This window comes from Strigops habroptila, chromosome 2 (assembly GCF_004027225.2).
Source record: "Strigops habroptila isolate Jane chromosome 2, bStrHab1.2.pri, whole genome shotgun sequence".
Taxonomy (NCBI): Eukaryota; Metazoa; Chordata; class Aves; order Psittaciformes; family Psittacidae; genus Strigops; species Strigops habroptila.
The window spans coordinates 13,154,901-13,174,440 of record NC_044278.2 but is presented as its reverse complement, the minus strand read 5'-3'; the positions used below and the strand labels follow the sequence as shown (position 1 = coordinate 13,174,440).

The 19,540-nt window shown below is 43.7% G+C and overlaps 1 protein-coding gene across 7 annotated transcripts; it reads right to left on the bottom strand.

The window, feature by feature from the left end:
• Positions 1-274: 274 nt before the first annotated feature.
• On the bottom strand, positions 275-18,277 carry RIOX2 (ribosomal oxygenase 2). Of its 7 annotated transcripts, none has more exons than XM_030472049.1 (11): positions 18,118-18,277; positions 15,804-16,200; positions 11,863-12,298; positions 10,407-10,526; positions 9,094-9,222; positions 6,078-6,181; positions 4,518-4,620; positions 3,714-3,879; positions 3,131-3,219; positions 1,787-1,897; positions 275-529 (listed from the first exon to the last, which is right to left on the bottom strand). In XM_030472049.1, the coding sequence occupies exons 1-11, from the start codon at positions 18,260-18,262 to the stop codon at positions 368-370; spliced, it is 1,962 nt and encodes a 653-aa protein (XP_030327909.1). In that variant the 5' UTR covers positions 18,263-18,277; the 3' UTR covers positions 275-367. The 7 variants fall into 7 exon arrangements, with proteins under 7 accessions (XP_030327909.1, XP_030327910.1, XP_030327911.1 ...); XM_030472050.1 differs by having other exon boundaries at positions 275-526; XM_030472051.1 differs by lacking the exon at positions 10,407-10,526.
• Positions 18,278-19,540: the final 1,263 nt, after the last annotated feature.

Sequence of the window (19,540 nt, the reverse complement as noted above, 5' to 3'; positions counted from 1 at the left end):
TCCTGTTCTTTGCCCAAGGTCCTGGAGTGTGCTCCATCTATACTTTTAGATGTCCTCCACTTGAAGGCATATAGACAGAGGAAAGACACCACAGCACTATGGTGTTACTGCAAGTGAATTCATCCAGTCACAGACCCAGAGCTGTAGTCACTGGACTATGAGCAGCTTACCTGTTCTCTCCCAATGCCTGTTTTCCCAAACCTGAGGAGAGTATCATTTGGCACCAAAGTATGTTATACGCCTTGTTTGACAGAACTACAAACCAAAGGCTGGATGGATTAAAAAAAAGTATTTAATAAGCCCTTCTCTCAAGAGATTCTTAATGGCCAGAACTACTACTTACAGGAGCAGCTCATTCACAAAAGCATCAAATAACTTCAATTAGACATTCAGTCCATAGTGACAAGGCAAGGTTTTCTTTCTCTTCATCTGAGGCAAGGTTAAGCTCTTTAACATTAACAGTGCTGCTATGCCAAATCTGCTTCAGTGCGTCCAAGTATGACAAAGGAAACCGCAGTCCATGAGCCTGCTGGGGGGGGAAGTAGTAAAAAAAAAAATCTTTCAGCAAAACACAGTGTCCCTTATTACACACAGTGTGTTAGGCTCTAGTTACTGACCAGCAGGTACATGCTCCTTTCCCACATCACACTGGTATTTCTAAGTGCATCTTCCAAAAGATGCAGTATTATCCTGCCACCTCCCTTAATAGAAGAATACCTCACATCTCCTACATGCTCTAGGACACTTTATGCAGGAGCATGGCTTCCTCATGTGGCTTTCATACTGAAGAATGGCATACCACTTAAATTTATAGTCCTGCCTAAAGCCTACTCATTATCTTTGGAAGGTCATTGAAAGAAGTTTCTATCTGTCTATCTATCTATCTGCCACACGTAGCCTTTGGACATAGTTTGTCAGCACCACAGAGGACCTCCATTACAGTGGCTGGAGTCTTTAAGCCAGGAAGGTAGAGTCTGGGATTTGCACATGTTGCACAGGAGCCAGTGTACAACCTCATCTACCCCTATTCTCTGCACTGGAGGACCAATGAGATTTACCTTAAAAGGAAAGTAACTAACTGCCAGGCAAAAAGCCTTGCTGTAATTACTGGGACAAGAACAGGCTGTGTTCTGTCTTGCCTCTACAGTGTATTTGTGCAGACCTGTAGTGAAGTTTTTCAGGTCACAGACGTAACATAGATCATAAAGTGGTCTTAGTATCACTCATCATTTCTTAGTATCATAAAGTGGAACAAAACGTTCCAAAGCTCACAGCCACTCTTCAGGAGTGCGTATGATTCCAGCAAAAGCACATTGTACCTGCTGAGTAAGAACAGGGATGAACCATCTGCAGTCTTATTAACAATATAAAGGTCCTTCCTTACATTTCAGTAAAATGAATACTCTCATCCTCTGGGATGTTCCAGTTGATACAGAACCTAACAAACAGGTTCAACATCGCATAAACATGGTTCATGAGGCACAGTGTTCCCTGCTATGACTGACCAAGCACTAGTGCATTCGGTAGCTGTAATAAAGGATGTGCTAAAGGACACAGCAGAAAGAGACACGGCTACTGCAGTAGCTGTGCTAGCTAGGACACGAAGCATGTGCAAGAAATTCTATTAACATATCTAACACTTAAAGCATTAGATTACAGTACTTAGTTTTACTGAACTAGCTGTCTCTGTTGCAGTGCAGAACACTGCTACCATCTTAGTCAAGCTCATCTAACACAGCAAACCTGCTTTTGGGGGGGTGGTGCATGTGTGTGTGTGTGAACAAACCTGGGGTGTGCCTTCCTCATTAGCTGTGTCATCTTCAGTCCCCATCATGTGAGTTTCTCTTCTGTTCTTTAAAGAATGATACACGTAAACCATCTCTCTGCAAATTTCATCCTAAAAGCAGGAAGAGAACAGTTAGTTAGTTATGTATGATCCACATCCTCAAATTCATCTCACTCAAGTGACAACATTCTGGAGTCCACTGTTGCATCACTGAAAGCAATTAACATTCCTAACTGAATGATCCAACAGCCATAAGAGATTCTCCAAAACATCCCTGAAAATTTACGTACAATCTGTAACCTTCTGCCTTAACACTGCCTCCACTAGACTCACAGGACTAATGGTCTATAGAAAACATGCATTTAATGTGCATCTCCAAGAAGGTCTTAATGAACAAGTAGGCATCAATAAATTTCCATTCTCATACTGATCTTTCCCTTGAAGAGTCATATGCCTGTTACCACTTCTTGGCCAAAGCTGTGCAAACCAATTCAGAGCTCTGTGGGCAGGTCTTGCACCAAATGTGTGTCTAAAAGGTTTGCATATGGATTGTCATTCAGGGTTTATCTGACTGACATCAAAAGGCAAGGTGGCAAAAGATAACAGAAAAAATGTCCAAACCCTACATAGTCTCACAGCAATAAAGACACAAACAAAACAGAGGAGAAAAGTCAGAAAGTCATGGTATGTTTTGCTTGGAGGAAAACATTCTATGTGTACAAAAAAACCCCCAAAAGAAATGTGTAAGATAGTCTGTCCCATCCGCCCTCACCCTCCCCTTTTTAATTAAGACAACAAAAAGCATTCCTACAATTCCATACTAATAAACCTCCATAACTAAGAATTAGTCTGAACACAACATACTCCAAGATGCCAGCACCTATTTTGGGGAACAACTTAGTAGTGCCACTGGTCCCCGCTTAGGTATAAAGCTAACTGGGAAGTGAAGACTAAATGCAACCACAGTCAGGAGCAGCTGCAACCAAGAAAATCCCTCTCTTGAAGGAACCTGTTTTTGTAAGTAAAAGTTATTCATGCTCTCAAATACAAAGAATAAAAACCAAAAATCCATTATCAAGAGCTATAGAGGCCATTTAGCAGCTGTAATGATCTGTCTCACCTAGCCTCAGCTAAAAAGCCTGTAGCTCTCCAAGAAGGCAAGAGCATGCCCTATTCCTGCTCGACAACAACCTAAAATGAACCCTAATGGGATGCAGGATCTAACTAAGCATTAACTGCACGATCGTTTTAGACCAGTACAACAGAGCAACAGGTCACAAACCTTGCACTCCCCACCTCACACCCCCAACCCACGCGTAGAAGGCTGGGCTTCATTGTACTTACAGAGTTCTCTTGGTCTGGTTCCACTGTAATGATTGCATGATCTCTGAACTGCAGTCGGATTTTGCTATCAATTTTTGGAAATTTCCCACCTATGTAAAATAAATTCTTCATTAGAAAGGAAGGAAACCAGATGGGCAGCACAAATTGAGCCCTCTCTTGTGGCTGGACTTTTTTGTTAACCTATGTTTAAACACCCATGTTGTCAAACCCAGCGGGGAGGAGAGCAGAAAGTGAGAGAGGGATTTTTTTAATTCTCTCATCTTTATAGTCTACAAATAGCTGTAACAGTAAGCTAGAACATAAGGTCACACTCTACCAGTTAAACATTCTCAATACATAGCAGTTTATTAAAGCTGCCAGTCTAGGATAACATTTATTTCACTGAGAGAGATGTGTCATCTCTTCCATTAGGCACAGGGAATTAACCAGCTGGAGTGTGCAAATGCACACGTAGAGCCTAGCACAACGTGAAGCTGATGCTAGGCTATGATCTCTGCCTACCATAAAATACCAGAGTTCCAACAGGCAGAGTTAGCAACAACTGTTAGCATCACATCAGCCAGTTTGGTAACTTCAAATCTACCTGGAGTCAAAGCATTGGAGTCGCATCCCAAGCAAGGTGGCAGCCGGTTCATAATGAAATCCTTCTTCATGTCAGATGACCTCAGCTCTCTGGTGTTTTCCAGGCGGTCTGCAAGCCGGCGCAGAAGGCTGCTCAGCTTCTTTGTCGAGTCAGCTGTATCCACCTGCTGAACATTCACACAGAGTTATTCTCACATGAATTCAAGCTAAACAGACCAGCCTAAAGAGGTGCAGTAACGCAGTGAAAACCTGGACATTTCTATCTTTGCAAAGGGTAACATTTACTCCCAACACAACAGTTTCTTCTACCCATTCCCCGTGAGCTGTTCACACACCAAAGCTGATGCTCATTTTCTCTCACTCCACAGCTACCTGCTGTGCTAAAGGACGTGCTAGTGTAGCTGAAAGATAAACCTGTTCCTTCTGCATGTTGATGAGCTGACCAGCAGCACAACCAGACTACCATGAGGAGGTCACAGAACAATTTACAGCTTTGCTAACTTTTAGATTCAAAAGCTTAGCCTGACAGAAACTATGCCTGACAGCTCCAAAGCAAACAAACACCATTACTTTTAGAAGGAAACAAGCTATACAAGGACACTGTGATACAAAAGAAAGGCAGTGCAATGCTTCAGATGGAGCAAACCTCAGAAGAGTCAAAGACTTCAAAAGAAGTGGTTGTGCTGCTGGACAAGATAGGGCCTTTGCATTGAGCTTTCAGAGCAGATCAACAAGATACATATTTGCCTCAGTGCTGAAGTTCCAGCTGGATCAACTGTTACTCCCTTTAGTCCCACCTACTTACCATAAGCAGCTTCCTTGGTATGCTTGTCCGCAGAGCCACATCTTCTTTTGCTGTATCAAACACAAGGCCAGGAATTGCATCCAGTAAGAAATCTCCCCAAGAGCTGAAAGACAGGAATTAAAAATAATTACTTAAATAGTTGCACTGAAATAAAACACACAACTGATGTCAAGGGCTGAAAACTTAGTGCTCCAATTCCAAATGTGCTTCATGCCTTTAGCCCTTCCATTATTACTCTGTAGTCAGCTCACTCTCATCTCAACTGCATGCACATCCTCACTAGTTCCATGTCAGTGGCACTCCTACAGAGGGACAGAACTGGCTTGAGAAGGGCCCAGTTTATTCTGCTTCAGCTTAAAGCTGACCTCAGTAAATAAAGAAATTACTACCAGGGCCTTTTTATCCAACCGCATGCACATACAGCCTCACTGCACACAATGAAGTGTGTGGAGTTTTGTCATTTAACATGCGTCTGAGACACTTACATTGAAGAAATGTACCCAGGATTATCAAATCCTCAAATCAGCTTTTAGCTTTACTACAAACTTATGAACCCAGGAACAAGACCCCTACATATCTCTATAGCTATTTCAATGATACCTAACAGGCACCCTGTAGGTGTCTTGTGTTAAATCCCCATTGTTAGCCTACATACTTTAAAAAACAATTAAAAAAGGCCTTTGATATCTGTGCTTCTATTCCCCAATTGTAATAAACTAGAGGAGTGGAGGGAGAACTATTGCCTGCACCCTCTTTGCCCAGCTTGAGTCAAGCTCATCAGGAATAGGTGTGTCGCTCATGCAAAAGTGCTGTCCTGTCCACACGTGGCCTCTCTCCCTACCACATCCTCAGAGCCTGGTTTAATGGGCAAACAACTCGGGCAAGTGCCCAGTATCCACAGCTGTCAGCAGACTCCACAAAACTAAGACAAGGAGCAGAGCAGGCCCTGTCCTCCAGCACATACTTCATCCTCTGCTCTTGCTCTCTCTCAGCACTCTGTTTCCAGCACTGATCTCTGGACACTACTTTAGGGGTTTGTTTTTTTTTTTTAAACCAAACAGTTGAGTTTGCAGTTGTAACAGTACCTTCCACATTAAAGTCTACAGCTGGTAAATAATAAAATAACAAATTAAAAAGCAATTGAGCTTCTGGCATGAAAACCTGGTAAACAGGTTGCTTCAAACAATGATGGTCTCTCTCCCCTCCTTCTCCCAAACCCCAAACCTTCAATTACTGCTACCTACCTTAGATTCTGTTAGTAACACCAGGACACATACATAATAGTGGGGTACCAACATATCTTCATGTCATTACATCTCTGGAGCGAAGGTGACATGCCCCATGCCTCTGTTACTCACAATAAAACAAACCAAACAAGGGCTAAATAGAATGAACACAGAAAAGAGCTAAGCACAGCTCATTACAAGGGGGTTTTCATTTTAAGAAACAGGACACCACTTCTTTGAAACATCTATTTCAGGTCTGTACTATTCACACACATTATCTGGCAGAAAACCACTTCAGAAAAGCCATACTAAAAAAAGGCTAAAGAACAATTACTTGTTTTGGTAGGTACTGATGGTGACGTGTGTAGAATAGGAGATCCCAGGAGGAGTGTCAGCTTGGTGAATAGTCCCTCTTGGGAAGTACAGCAAGTCACCTGGCTGCAAGAAAATGAAGGAGAATTGATTCAGGGCACCTGGTTAAACCTTAATGTAGTCAAAATAAAGAAAATACTCCCTGAGCAGATAGACTGACAACATCTGTTCTTAAAATCACAAAGTAAGAGAGATCCTCCATTGTACACTTTATTAACAAAATAAAGCACTCTAGGCCAGAAGTCCAATACCAACTTACTGTCAATATTTACTATACACCAGTCTGAAAATAGGAAGCAAGCTTTTAACATGATAGAACAGGCACACCCCAACTCAGCTGCATAAAGGGGACAAAGCAGCAGCTGAGATGAACCTGCTGATAATACAATGGATTAGCAGAGGAATAGCACAATGTGAATTTGGTAAAATCATGTTAAAAGAAAAGGTCAATATCCCACAGGAAAAGCCAAATATTCCATAAAGATGTTAATCTGTTGCAATACTGTTGTCTGAAACTTTCAGTTAAAACACTTCAGCAAAACCTTCCTCCTTTCTTCTCACCTATCTGAATTAAATCTCCACACTGATAAAAATTTAGATTCAGTGAAGTCAAGATAACAGAGAAGTGCAAAGTATACAGAATTGCCTCCAAGAAGGAAAAATCAGTTTACTTATGGCTTCTCCTATAAACATTTATATAGTTGGATAGCACAGTCAAAATTCATAAAGCAACAGTGGTGAAATCTGATTCCATTTTAATTTTATTATTCCTTAAATTCACATCACCTACTCAGAGCCCAGTGAACTGTAACAGATACATTTCATGTGGATGCTACTGGAGTTTTCAACTGAAAGGTTTCTTTAGAGTATGAGGCTTCACAGGACTTGGCAAGACCAAGTCTCCTCATCCATTTATGACAACCTGCAAAGCATCACAGATCAGCTTTGTATGATCTACTTACTCTGAAGTAAGCCTGTCTCTGTCATTAATAAACTGCCTTCCTTACCAGTGCAGGGACCACACTAAACAACTAAGAGTATTTTTAATTCTCTTCATTTGCTATGTTGCACATCCCCAGAAAGAAAATAAACTGGAGGAAGGGTCACACAGGGGAAGAGCCCTGAACACCTACCAGAGTGGTGACAAACTAGTCTGCAAGTTATTTCATGCTGGAGCACCCCATGCCTACCACTAAGAAGCCAGGATCATGATTTTTCTAAGCAGTCTTTGCTGCAAAGTCCAGCTCTTACTGATCTTATCTGCTGGGCAGCCTCATCAACACCATTCACATTAGTCAGCAATCACAACACTCTGCCATCAAAATAACCAGAATCTTCAGATTCCAGCTGGTAACACCCAGGCTGGGGGAGGACAGAGCATCTGACAAGAGACCATGCAGATCTGATCACTTTGCTGCCTTCTTACTTCTGAACCGGAGGAAGGAGGGGAAGACAAGGGAGAAGTACCAGCAAATTAAAATGGAAAATCATATAAGAAGGCAGATAGATAGACTCCTATCAAATAAGCTGTGTGCTTGACATCAGTAACAAACCAGCCACTGCCACAGCCTGTTGCAGTGCCACCAAGACACACTGCAGCTTGAGACCTTATGCGCAAACCAGTATGCCTTTGCTCTCACTCACCTACCAGGTTTTGGTGGGATGGGAAAACAGCACCAATATAGTCTCTAACTGGTCCATTTGTTCTAAACTGCCCAAGGATGGCAGACTGCAGGCAGAAATGCAAAAAAGAAGGGAAGTATTCTAGGAAGATGTTTGGGGAGGAAATCAGAGTCATCTGAGAGCATCCCTCTCAGAGACAGCTCCAGACAAATGACTAAAAAATGACAGAAAAAAATGGGTCACGGGAACTGCAGAACATCAAACACAAGAAAAATAAACTTACATCATTTATAAGCCCTTTTCAGAGGCCAGTATTCTCACCCCATTAACGTCAGTTAAATGGCTTGTGAGAAACATCATTATTCCATAAAAATCAAAGGCACTGAAGTCCAGCCCAAAACATTCCCAAAATTAAAAAGGGACTTGTAATTTACTAGGCTTTGCATCACCCAATAGGTCATGACAATTCTGAACATTACCAGCTGTCAAACTACACAGCTCACAATGTCAGTATCATATCCAATGTGTCATACATAAATTACCCACAGCCAAAGGCAGGTCTGAACAATAGGAAGAGCAGAGACCTTGTAGAAAGAGGCCCTATAGACAGGCCACGAGGCAGAGAAACTAATGAGGCTTCCAACAGAGCAGTGCTGTCCGCTGGATAAACAACACACTTCAAAAGCACAAGCACATAGAGCAGAATAGGACGAGTATGAGATGCCCTGCTGTCAAAGGGGCTGCATTCATTAATCTTCATGAAATGCTCTTTTTATTCCAAATAACAAAAAACAGTCAAAACACTTGATTTTCAGGTTTGGGAAAGGGAAAAAAACAAAACCAATTAATACATAAAATTAATATGGGGTTTAGCTCATGCTTTTGTTCAGCCACCAAGGGTAAATATTTAAATCTAATTCACCAGAACAGTGACAACCTTCAGTAAAGCAGTAAGTCTTGGTGCATAGAAGGATTAGCCTGATGGATTACAGAGAGCATGTAAAAGCATAAAAGTGTTTCACAACCATACGTAAGCCTACTGTTTTTCATGCACACGACTCCACAAACATGATCCAGGAGTCAGGGTGCCCAACTTGGAGAATACTGGAGGATTTCCAAAAATAACTGGTTTCTTGGCCCGTTATTTAAATACTACGGCAAAGGAAACCTTTGAAATAGGTTAGACAACTGTCACCCAAATCTCTTGTGCTCATGGTGTTTTGTAACCAACCCTTCCCTCAATTTCACAGCCATGATCATTCAGAATACTGCCCTCAAGAAACAGACCATTTTAAATGTGACTACTTTTCTGGCAACCACAGCCCAGGCCATGTAAAGCAATTCAATTATAATACCTTTAATATGAATTCATGTGTGGGATTCCCAATCCTGTCTTCTGATTCAACATTATATTCCCGAGCCAAATGCACCGTTGGTTTATAGAGTCGCCAGTGTTTCTCGCCTTCCAGCTGAAGGATAAACACCTGCAAAAGACCATCAATCCAAATGCATAAGGAGGCCTTGCTGTCCCTCACGCATCCAACTGATCAGGAATTCTGAGGCATCTTCTGACTTGGAAAGTCTGTGGAACCATGCCGGAAATCAGGGATAGAAAGCAAACAAAAGTGACAAAGGTTGCTTTTCTGACAACAGAAGAAACAGATTTTACCTTCCCTGCTCTCAGCTACTCCACAGCACAGCAGGATTCCCTTCACATTACTTGTTAGATGTCTACAATGCAGAAATTTACATTTGAACTATTTCTTTAGGCTCTAATTAGAGACAACAGAGAAAAGAGTTGTCAAATATGATCTGTTTTATCCTAAAGTAGACATCTGGAAATCACTGTTTCTCTCCAGTCCCTTAAATAAGGGCCAGACAACTAACTCAGAAGTAATGCCTACCACACAGATACTCAAAATCTCAGGTGAGAGAGGTCTTATCATCATTCACTGACAAAGCACCAGAAACATGCTGTGAGCATCTATGGTTGATGACATACACCAGAACATGCAGGTTGTGGGGCTGCTGAACAACAAGCATAAGGAATACGAAACTCTAGATGTATTTAAGGGAAATGAAGATAACAAAAAGCAAAAAAATAAGGGTCTGGGGGCTTATTGGTTGGTTGAAGTGGGATAGGCCAACTTTTTTTGGTTTTTTAATGCACTGCCAACTTAAATGTTTCTTTTAGAAGCTGATTTAAAATGCATTTGGACCACAGGACTTCATCACACCAGCAAATTCTTAAGAACAGTAGGACCAGCAAATATGAACCAGCACAACCACTCTGCTTTCACTAGCCAGCTGAAAAAAGGACAAGTGCTTAGAGTAAAGGAAAAAGAACTTCTAGATGCTTGGGGGTCTGAATGAAGCGAAAATGAAGAAAAGGTGCTAGGAAGCTTCTGCAGGGTGGGGAAACAAATTCTCTTTTCATCTAATGGAAATACCAGGTCTGGAAAGCACAGTTCACGTGACATTACCATTAGATATTACTATTTTCAGTAAAATTATAGAAGAAAAATTACTATAAACACTTGCAACCAACTACTGTAAGTTTTCAGTGGGAAAAAAAGCCATTTTTTCTATAGTAAGTTATGGGGGGGGGGGGAAGCACACATGCAGGTATCCACTGCCACTAGCAAAAGCCAAGGTTGTGCTGCCCTACCTCAACGTCATCATAGTGTGGGGGAAGGCCCTGGGACCCCTGGGGAGTCATGTAAACATTTGATCCAACCAGAGACCCAAAGTAGCATTCCAGCTTCTCCTGAATCTTCCACAGCTCCTCCTTTAAAAAGAAGCAATGCCGTTATTACTGAAGAGCTCAGCCAAGCCAGGCTGCCACCCAGCCCACAGCCTCCCCATCACTGGAGAGGTTGTTCTAGAGGATGATCACATCCCCACAGGGAGACAAAGGCTGTGAAAGCAGATGCTCTGTATGAGTGTTTCTCCTGCCGTGAAGGTAATTGGTAAGCCAAGAAGTCTGGTGCCCCAACAGAGCATTGATGTTGGTTCTCTTCCCTGTACCATTTTTAGGTTGCAAAAACAGACAAACAAGGGTAGACAGAGGTAAATAAACCACCCATCATCCCACAAAGCATAAAACATCTTCAGACAATAAATACATGCAGGACTGGCATTACATGGGCTAGCATCAAAGAGAGCATACAAACATTAGACCTTCTTCCAGTGACTCCAATTGTTTGGGCATATTTGAGAACAAAGATTCATTTACATCTAACATGTGACAAACAATGCCCCAAAGGGATAACAGTCATATCAGAAAACTACCAGACCTGCACAAGTGCAACTTCAACCAGAATTCAGGTAGGTTCAACTCAAGCTGTGTGACTTCAGCATAACCCATGCAACATTTCAACTTCACCTGCCACTGGCCACTGCAACTACACTCAAACTGAGATCAGCCAGCGACACTATGCTTCGTACTCAGCTGCCTATTTGGGTCTTTATGGACGACTTCACAACTACACCATGTTGGCACTGAGGGAGAAAAAAAACACTACCTAAAACCAAGTACCTTACAGGTATGGAACTCCTTCACACAAGTGTGCAGACACCACTGCCCCATTCTCATACATGAAGACTGCAAAGGCATCAAACAGAACAAGAGAGGACACAGCCAAAATGGAGTGGAACACTTCCATGGTGCAACTCAGAGCCAGTCCGCTGGCAAGAACAGTGGAGTGTCCTGGAAACATTTTACATGGTTTCACACCTTGCCCTCTGTTAAAGGAAAGCAGTCCAAAAGCCCGTTTGCACAAGGAAACAGTGGGACAGAAGTGATAATATAAGAAGACACAGATGCATAACCAATTTTGTGCATTTCTTTTTCTAAACTTTTATGTGACACAGCCATTTTTTTAAAAAAGAATACTTAGTTTTATAGCACAAATCAGATTTTGTTCTTACTGCAGAGCACTGAAACGTGATGGGCTGTGCAAAACTACAAGTTTAAATTACTACAGCTCATGTCTGGATTTCAACAGGTCACTGCTGTGCCCCTGGATTACTGGGGCAGAGATGAAGCTCTGTCTAGTATGACTGAAGCAAAGTATATCACATTATAAAGCATGCACTGATTACATTCAATGAAACAAACCAACCTTAAATCTCTGAGGCTGATGAAACTGTATCGTTGCCTTTTTCTGGTCAAAATCCTTCTTCAGCTGCATGTAATTCACTTTGCCTTCTTTATTTAAAACTTTCTTTTTTCCATTCACACATCTGCAGATATTCAGATCTCGCCCATAGTACAGACCCCGGCTGCACAGTTCCTTCAGATCCGACAACTGGAACAGGGACTGGTAGTAGGCAGCCAGCAGGGGATCGTTTCTCTGAACAAGCAATGGCTTTTGCTCCCAATACTCCCTGAAAAACACCTCTTGTTTGATGGGAGAGATCAAGCTTCCGAAGAGGCTGTCTGGGTTCTCAAAACTCATGACTGATGGAGAACAAGCTGCTTCCACCTTTGCTCGTTTACACTGTGCGGGCCCATTTTTTTCCATGTCAGCATGCTTCCCTCCTTTCTTGGGCATGTTCCTGTTGAAGAGGAGAGAGAACCAAAGCAGTCAATCAGTAAACACAACCTCAAGAGCCCACAGGCTCAGAGCAGCTCCTCTTGCCTTATCCAGTGGGATAATCAGAGCAAGCTGGGAACAGCTCTGCTTTCTGATGCTCACTGTGTGCTCCCAGCAGCAGAAAAAGGAAAGCCCACAGCAGGCCTCCAATCCTCTCTCAAGCCTCAGCAAACTCCAAAGGGCTTTATTTGGAGCCACTGCTCACAGAAGCTCAGATCCCACAACTGAGTTCATACTAAAAAAGATGCAATGAAACCCAATTGGCACACAACAGCTCTTTACAAATGCAGGAATCCACCTACCCAAAGAACATGTGGTAGATGGGTCTTCTGCAGCAAGAGCTGCAAATTATTAACAAGCATCAGTCAGCTTTAAGAGATTTAATGGCAACATGCAGAAGGGGGTAGAGAGAGGGGACAGGATCAGAAACTTGAACCCTATTACACTTCCTTGAAATGCGTTAACATTGGGAAAAAAAAAGGCTTGATGAAGACTTCCCAACAACTTTCTAGCCAGAGCACAATGGAGGAGGATGTATGGCATTTCAAGTGCAAACCCAATCAGTTCAACCCAGTGGTCGGTGTGGTGTGTTCTATGGTAAGCTTTCCTTCCAGACTGGCTTACACAGCATAAACCCAACATCTACATAGCTGTATGGTCACCAGTGTAAAGCTTTAACAGGACCTACAGAGAAGGCAACTACTGCAGTGAGGGGACACTGACACTGCTACAACAGCATTGCACTAAGGTCTACATAATACAGTGAACTGAAAACACAGGGGAAAGGGGCACAGAAAGAGGGAAGCCAAGTAGATCACTGTGAGGGAAGGAGCAGTATGTAACTAGGTTCAGTGGGTGTGAATGATTCAATTGGCAGGAGGGTTAACAGCAGCTTCCAAAGAGACAGAAAAACCCAGAGCAGACTCCCTGCAGGTGAAGCAGTCTTTAGGAACATGAAGCAGGGGCACCTGCTTGAGATCTCAGGCCCTAAGAACAACTTCATGCTAAATTATGTGGCAGTGCCAGACATTTAGCAATGCTCACCACACAGTGACAGTGGCCCACATCTCAGCCTCTGAAAGGGTGTCCATACTCTATCTTGAATGGCCAGGTTTAGCAAAACTAAGTTTGCAGAGGAGAGGGGACATTGTTAGGCCTTTCTGTTGATGCTATGCAACTACACCAAAAATTAAAATCATAAGGTTTCTGCTTTCATTTCTGTCAAGGTGCCAAACTTTATGGCTTATTTAGCATAAGAAGAGTTCTTTCATTCAAGTACATTTTAAAGTTGGAAGTAATTTACTTTGTTTTTCCAGGTAGATAATATGCTTGGTATCATTATGTAAAAATAAGAAAGTTAATTCACAAAGGCTTTAGCTGCCAAGTTCTCCGTAAAGTTAAGGTACAAATCAAGTAACGGTAAGTCCAACACCCTAGTACGTGCGGACATACTCACCATAACTTCAAGTCTGCACTAGCATTTCATCCCTCAGAGCAGCCCAGAGCACCAGGCAGCAGTAAAAGCCTGCCTGAGAAGCTGAGTTAAGTATCCAGACAATGAGCCAGCACCAAGTCCCCTAGCAAAGCAGCTTGCCTGCTAGGGCTGGGCTGGCCATCTCAAACAGACTCTGGGCATGTCAGAGCAAGTTCGTGAAACCAACACATGAGGAGTTACAGCATGTTGATGCCTTCATTTTGAATTAAAAATCTCAGCTGTACTCCCAAAAATAAATGCTCTCATTTATTAAGATGCTTTTACTCACACAGATCCCTTATCATGAAATTTATATTTCAGTTATGGTATTTACACACAGTACTAAGTTTCTCCTGTGCAGCAGTATGCAGGTCATCCTCACTGATCCACTAAGTCCTGCGCACTGTTTTATCAGTAGTTCCTGTAACATCCTGTACCTCAGCAGTAACCTGCAGGAGGGAATCCACATCACCACTTCCCAAGAGGATGGACATTCCTGGCTGCAGCAAGCTACAGTTCTCCATCAGGCAAGAAAATGTTTAAGAAAAAAAAAGACTGAAAGAGAGTCCGCAGTTGCTAGCAACATCTGAAGATGCTGTCGACACCAAGATCTACAACTGATATCCCCAAATGCCACCAACACAAATGCAACCAACCCTGAATTGCCAGTTTCAAATGCCAGACCTAAACCCTTCACATATTTAAACCATCCTCTCAGCTCACTCACATTGTATTCAACAAAGTCAAATTCAGATATGCACTATTTACCAAATGCAACTTTATTTACACAATGTGCTGTTCTGTCGTGTTTTGTTAGTTATAACTACTGTAGAATCACAGAATGATTTGGGTTGGAAGAAGTCATCTAGTTCCAACTTCCCTGCCATGGGCAGGGACACCTTCCACTAGAGCAGGTTGCTCCAAACCCCTGTGTCCAACCTGGCCTTGAACACTGCCAGGGATGGGGCAGCCACAGCTTCTCTGGGCACCCTGTGCCAGCGCCTCCTTGCAGTTTAAAACCGCTGCCCCCTGTACTGTCACCACCTGCCCTGGTAAACAGTCCTTCTCCAGACTTCTTATAGTATTTAACTACTGAAAGGCTGCAATAAAGTCTCCCCAGAGCCTTCTCTTCTCCAGGCTGAACAAGCCCAGCTCTCTCAGCCTGTCTCCATAGCAGGGGTGCTGCAGCCCCCAGTCATCTTTGTGACCCTCCTCTGGACTTGCTCAAGCAGGTCCACGTCCCTCTTTAGACCCCAAAAGAGGGTCTAAAGCTGAACGCGATACTGCAGGTGGGGTTTCACCAGAGCAGAGTAGATGAAGAGAATCACCTCCCTCGACTTACTGGTCAGACTCCTTTTGATGCAGTCCAGCATACAGTTGGCTTTCTGGGCTGTAAATGTACACTGGGACTCATGTCCAATTTCTCATCTACCAGTACCCCCAGGTCCTTCTCTACCAGGCTAGAGATAAAAACACGCAAACAGAACGGATCTGCTCCTGCTCCGCACGGCAGTTATTTCACATCAGTGTTTTCCAACCCGCACACCAGATGTACCCATTCCTGAGGTCAGGCCACTGAACTGGCCCAGCAGGGGATATCAGCTCCCCCAGAAGTGATGGGGAAGAAGGATGGCCACAGGGACTCGGAGGCCACGCTGCTCCCCCAGCATGGCCGCACCACGCTCCATCGAACTTCTCCAGAAGGGAAAACCACATTAACCCGTGCTCCAAGGAGCAGCCAGCGCTCCCTGCCCCCAGCCAGCCTCACGGCCGCGCTGCCGACAACCGCACCAGCCAGCGGCACCGACCGTGCTCCGCGGCTGCCGGCACAGCGTGGCGGTGCCTCAGCCCCTGCAACCCCTTCCGAGCCCCGGCGTGTCAGCCGCAGCGCGCCCCGCACCACGGACGCTCCTCCCCGCGTCCCAGAGGGGCACCGGGCCTGGCGGCATTAGCCCCCCCTTCCCGCAGCCCCGTCCCCACGGCTCGCACTCACCCGCGGGAGGCGGCCGGAGGAGATGGCGGCGGAGGCGGGGTGGAAGCGCTGGTGTCACGGGAGGCGGCGTTTCCGGGCGCCGGCGGGAGCGCATGGCCGCGGCTCGCCCTGGGAGCCGGGAGCCAGGGACTCCTCGATCTCCTCCTTCCGAGCCCCTCCGTGTCCCGGTCTCCGCCGCCGAAGAGGTGCCGCTGCGCGCAGCTGCGGCGGGGGAAGCGCGATGGCACGGCTTGGCGAGGGCGTGGGAAGCGGCGGCTCGGAGGATGCGGAGCAGGAACGGTGTTCGCCGGTATCGGAGGCCCGTGTTTCACGCCATTTAAGCTCGCGTAGTGGAGAGATCGCGATGTTATCACTCTCAAACTATAAAGTTTTAAAGCAGTCGCCACCTGAAAACAATCTGTGCAATAAATTTTTCTTCTTCGTCTACCCAAGTTATTTGGCCACTATAGAAAATTACAAGACAGTATGTCCACTAAAGTTGGAGATAACACGGATTAGATAGGAGATACAACATAAAAACTTGTGGTTATTTGTATAAAATCAGACTTCACGCACACAAAAGCGCCTGTTTTTTAGCTGCATTATTGTTTCCTGGACCAAAATCTTGTTCCAGAGCCCCTCCCAGGCTCCCTCAAAGAAATCTTTAGAATCCTCACTGAGCGCATGAAACTTATAGTAATATTTTTAGTTACCTTTATTAAAGGTGTCTATTAATTGTTGAATTTACATGGGCTAAAAGACATCAGGAAAATTGGTAGGTAGGCTTTGCCGAAGTTTTGATCTTGTGTACTGACAGCTTGAAGCATACAAAGCAGAAATATAGCATACAAAATGCACCAGGAAAAGGTGCGTTTTGGAAACCTCAGCAGCCTTACATTGCATGGCTAATGTAAGTAGAAAGTTAGATGGGGCATAAGTTAGTTACTAGATGGACCTTCTGATTACAGGTAAAAGACGGGACCGTGTTCTATCAGCCCCTTACGAAAGGAAATAATGGAGCCTTTCACATCTAAAATACCCGTTCAAATTCCTCCCTTTATAGGAAATGGGTTTACAGTTGTTCCCCCTTGCGGTGTGGTTGTTACTCACACAGCAGTAACTCCTGCTTCCTGACATTAGGTGGATCTTTTGGAACAAACGTTACGTGATTCCAGCGGGTTCTGCGTTCAGGGATGCAGCCGGCAAACTCCTACGTGCTGACTAGAGAGACCGGCAAAATACAATAAACGGGAAAAGGAGATGGAAGAGAGAAAAAAGCAAACACTGCTCATCCTGTTCAGTCCTTGTTCCTTTACCATCGGGACCACGTTGGTCACCAGCTGACCTGAAGTACAGGTTAATCAGCATGTAGGTGGGTTACCAGGAGAGAGGTTTTGCCAGCGATGACCCTAAAGTTACACCTGAAGTTGTCCTAATTGCACACATGTGTGCAAATTAGTTCATTTAATGTCATTAAACATTTAGGAGTCTTTGCAAAATTTATCAAATTGTGACTATTTTAGTGTAAAGCCTTTGCAATAGTTGGGATATTCAAAGGTATACCTTCTTGTAGCTCTCTGAAAAACAGGTTGCTGGCATGAAATTCTGCTTACTCCTTCCATGAGACTTCTAAAGCTTTGAAGAATAAAGTAGTTCTCCAGACTTAAAAGTTTGCATCACCTACCTCAAGACTTACAGGATGTTTTCTTACTACAGATGGGTGTAGCAGCAGATGCTAAAAATAGGGAGGCCACATCCTGCACCTCAGATAGTCACAGAAACCATTACAAGCTATTATTTCTGTTCCAAAAATCCACTCTCAGTATAACTGCTTGAATACCACTAGGATGAATACTCAAACAAGTATGTATTTACATAATGGCTGTGACATTTTAACGGCTAGTAAACGCTGTGGGATGTAAAACCTGTGCTTCTGACTGGCTGCAAAACCAGCCACAAGTAACAGGAATGGGAAATACAAACTTCCATGCTGGCCTGTGTAGACAAATTGACTAAAAGTATTTATTACCATCCTTTACTGGAAGACAGCACAAGGCTCAGACAAGGTCATATGAGTCGTAGTCACCCCTCTCGCACCCTCTAAACAAGAAATAATGTTGCTATTTTTTACTATTTATACAAGTAATCGATTTTTTTAAGTATAATTGATCCTGATATCATCCCTGTCACTGCATTAAGATAAAAATTACAAGCTTTGCTGTAAAAGTATGCAAATAAGTTTCATCATCATGACATGCAATCTTATTATTATAATAATACTTGCTATATAGTACTGTTTTGCCAATGGTTACGTTCACAGTTGAAAATAACTGACCGTTTCCTCCATCAAAGCAAGCTGTGCAGCTTTCAGGCACCTGTATAGGATGTGCCTGGAAGGTAAATGCAGGCAGGAATTTCTTCGCCTGCACACTTCCCTGTGTGGGCTTGTTTGCTGGACAGCCTAAATGGGGCTTGGGCATCTGCCTGCAGGGCTTCTGTTGCTGCAGATCCTGTAAGAAATTTGGAAGAGGGAACTGGTTTGGGTCAAGAAACACATGGGGATTCTTTTCTTTTGGAGGCTGAGGATTTGCTGTTGGCTACCCAACAAATACCTCTGCCCGTAAGGCAGATAACAAAAACTATGTGAAAACATTGTTATGATAGTTGAGAAAAGTTTAGGACACAGCACACATCTGGAGCAATTAGATGGGATCTTCTCAGGCAATGTGGAACATCTGTGCAGGATGCCTCCATAATGGCAGTGCAGTAACAAGGATGTCATGGTAATGTTTTTATACATCTATATTACACATTTGCTCAGCTTGAGGTCTAAGTGTGCTGTTGCCAAAGCCTGTGTATCCTTTGACTTTACGTTCCCAGCATTGTCATGCCTGAATATGGTTCTGCTTTCCATGACAGGATTTCCTGGAAGAGTATCAAAGCTGTCTTAGCTCTGATCATTTGTTTGCCAGCAAACTGGCTGCCAAAGTACCCACTCCATCAGATTTCAGTCACCCGGCATGCAGTGTGTCACCAGCTTCTCCAGCGCTGTCACTCCAGCTTGGCAAATGCAGCTTTTTGAAAAGAGACATCACCATGTGATGAGCAAAACAATACTGGAGCAGGAAAACTAAATAAACCAGAGAGTGGTTCAGGCTTCCAAATTTATTCCCATTTCCTAATCTTGACCAAGCAGTGACCAAGCATGGACCTTGTGACATTTTTTGCTACCACGAATTACCATTTTGACCTGGCTTTGTAAATATAAACTCACTCCATTAAATGACAGACAAACCCAAGGAATGTAAGTGGAAAATGCTCCTTATTTGGGAAAGTCACAAAAATAATCTTGATTCTTTTCTGGAGCCGTGAACACTTTTTTTGTGCGTCCCTGAACATTCTTAACTCAACCTCCTTAGCCTGAACCTAAGGATATTTCCATGCAGCATTCATCTGGGACCAACAGGATTCCTGTATAGGGCTCTGTTTTGGCACAGCTGGTTCCTTTAATTTCCCATGTGTTTCAGTGTGGTATCTTGAACTGTGCTGGGGATCACTGTAACATCCAATCTCAAAAGCTAAAGGGAGAGGGAGTGGGGTAGAACCCCAAGCAACATAAATCAGAAGAACTCGGTTCTGCTGAAGATGTGGTTGGTTTGTTTTCTTGATCAAGCTTTCTAAAACCTCTGCCTCAAAGCCTGTGTTTTTGAAATAAACAGTTGTGCAGAAATCTGGTGATTACAGCAGGTCTCCATGAG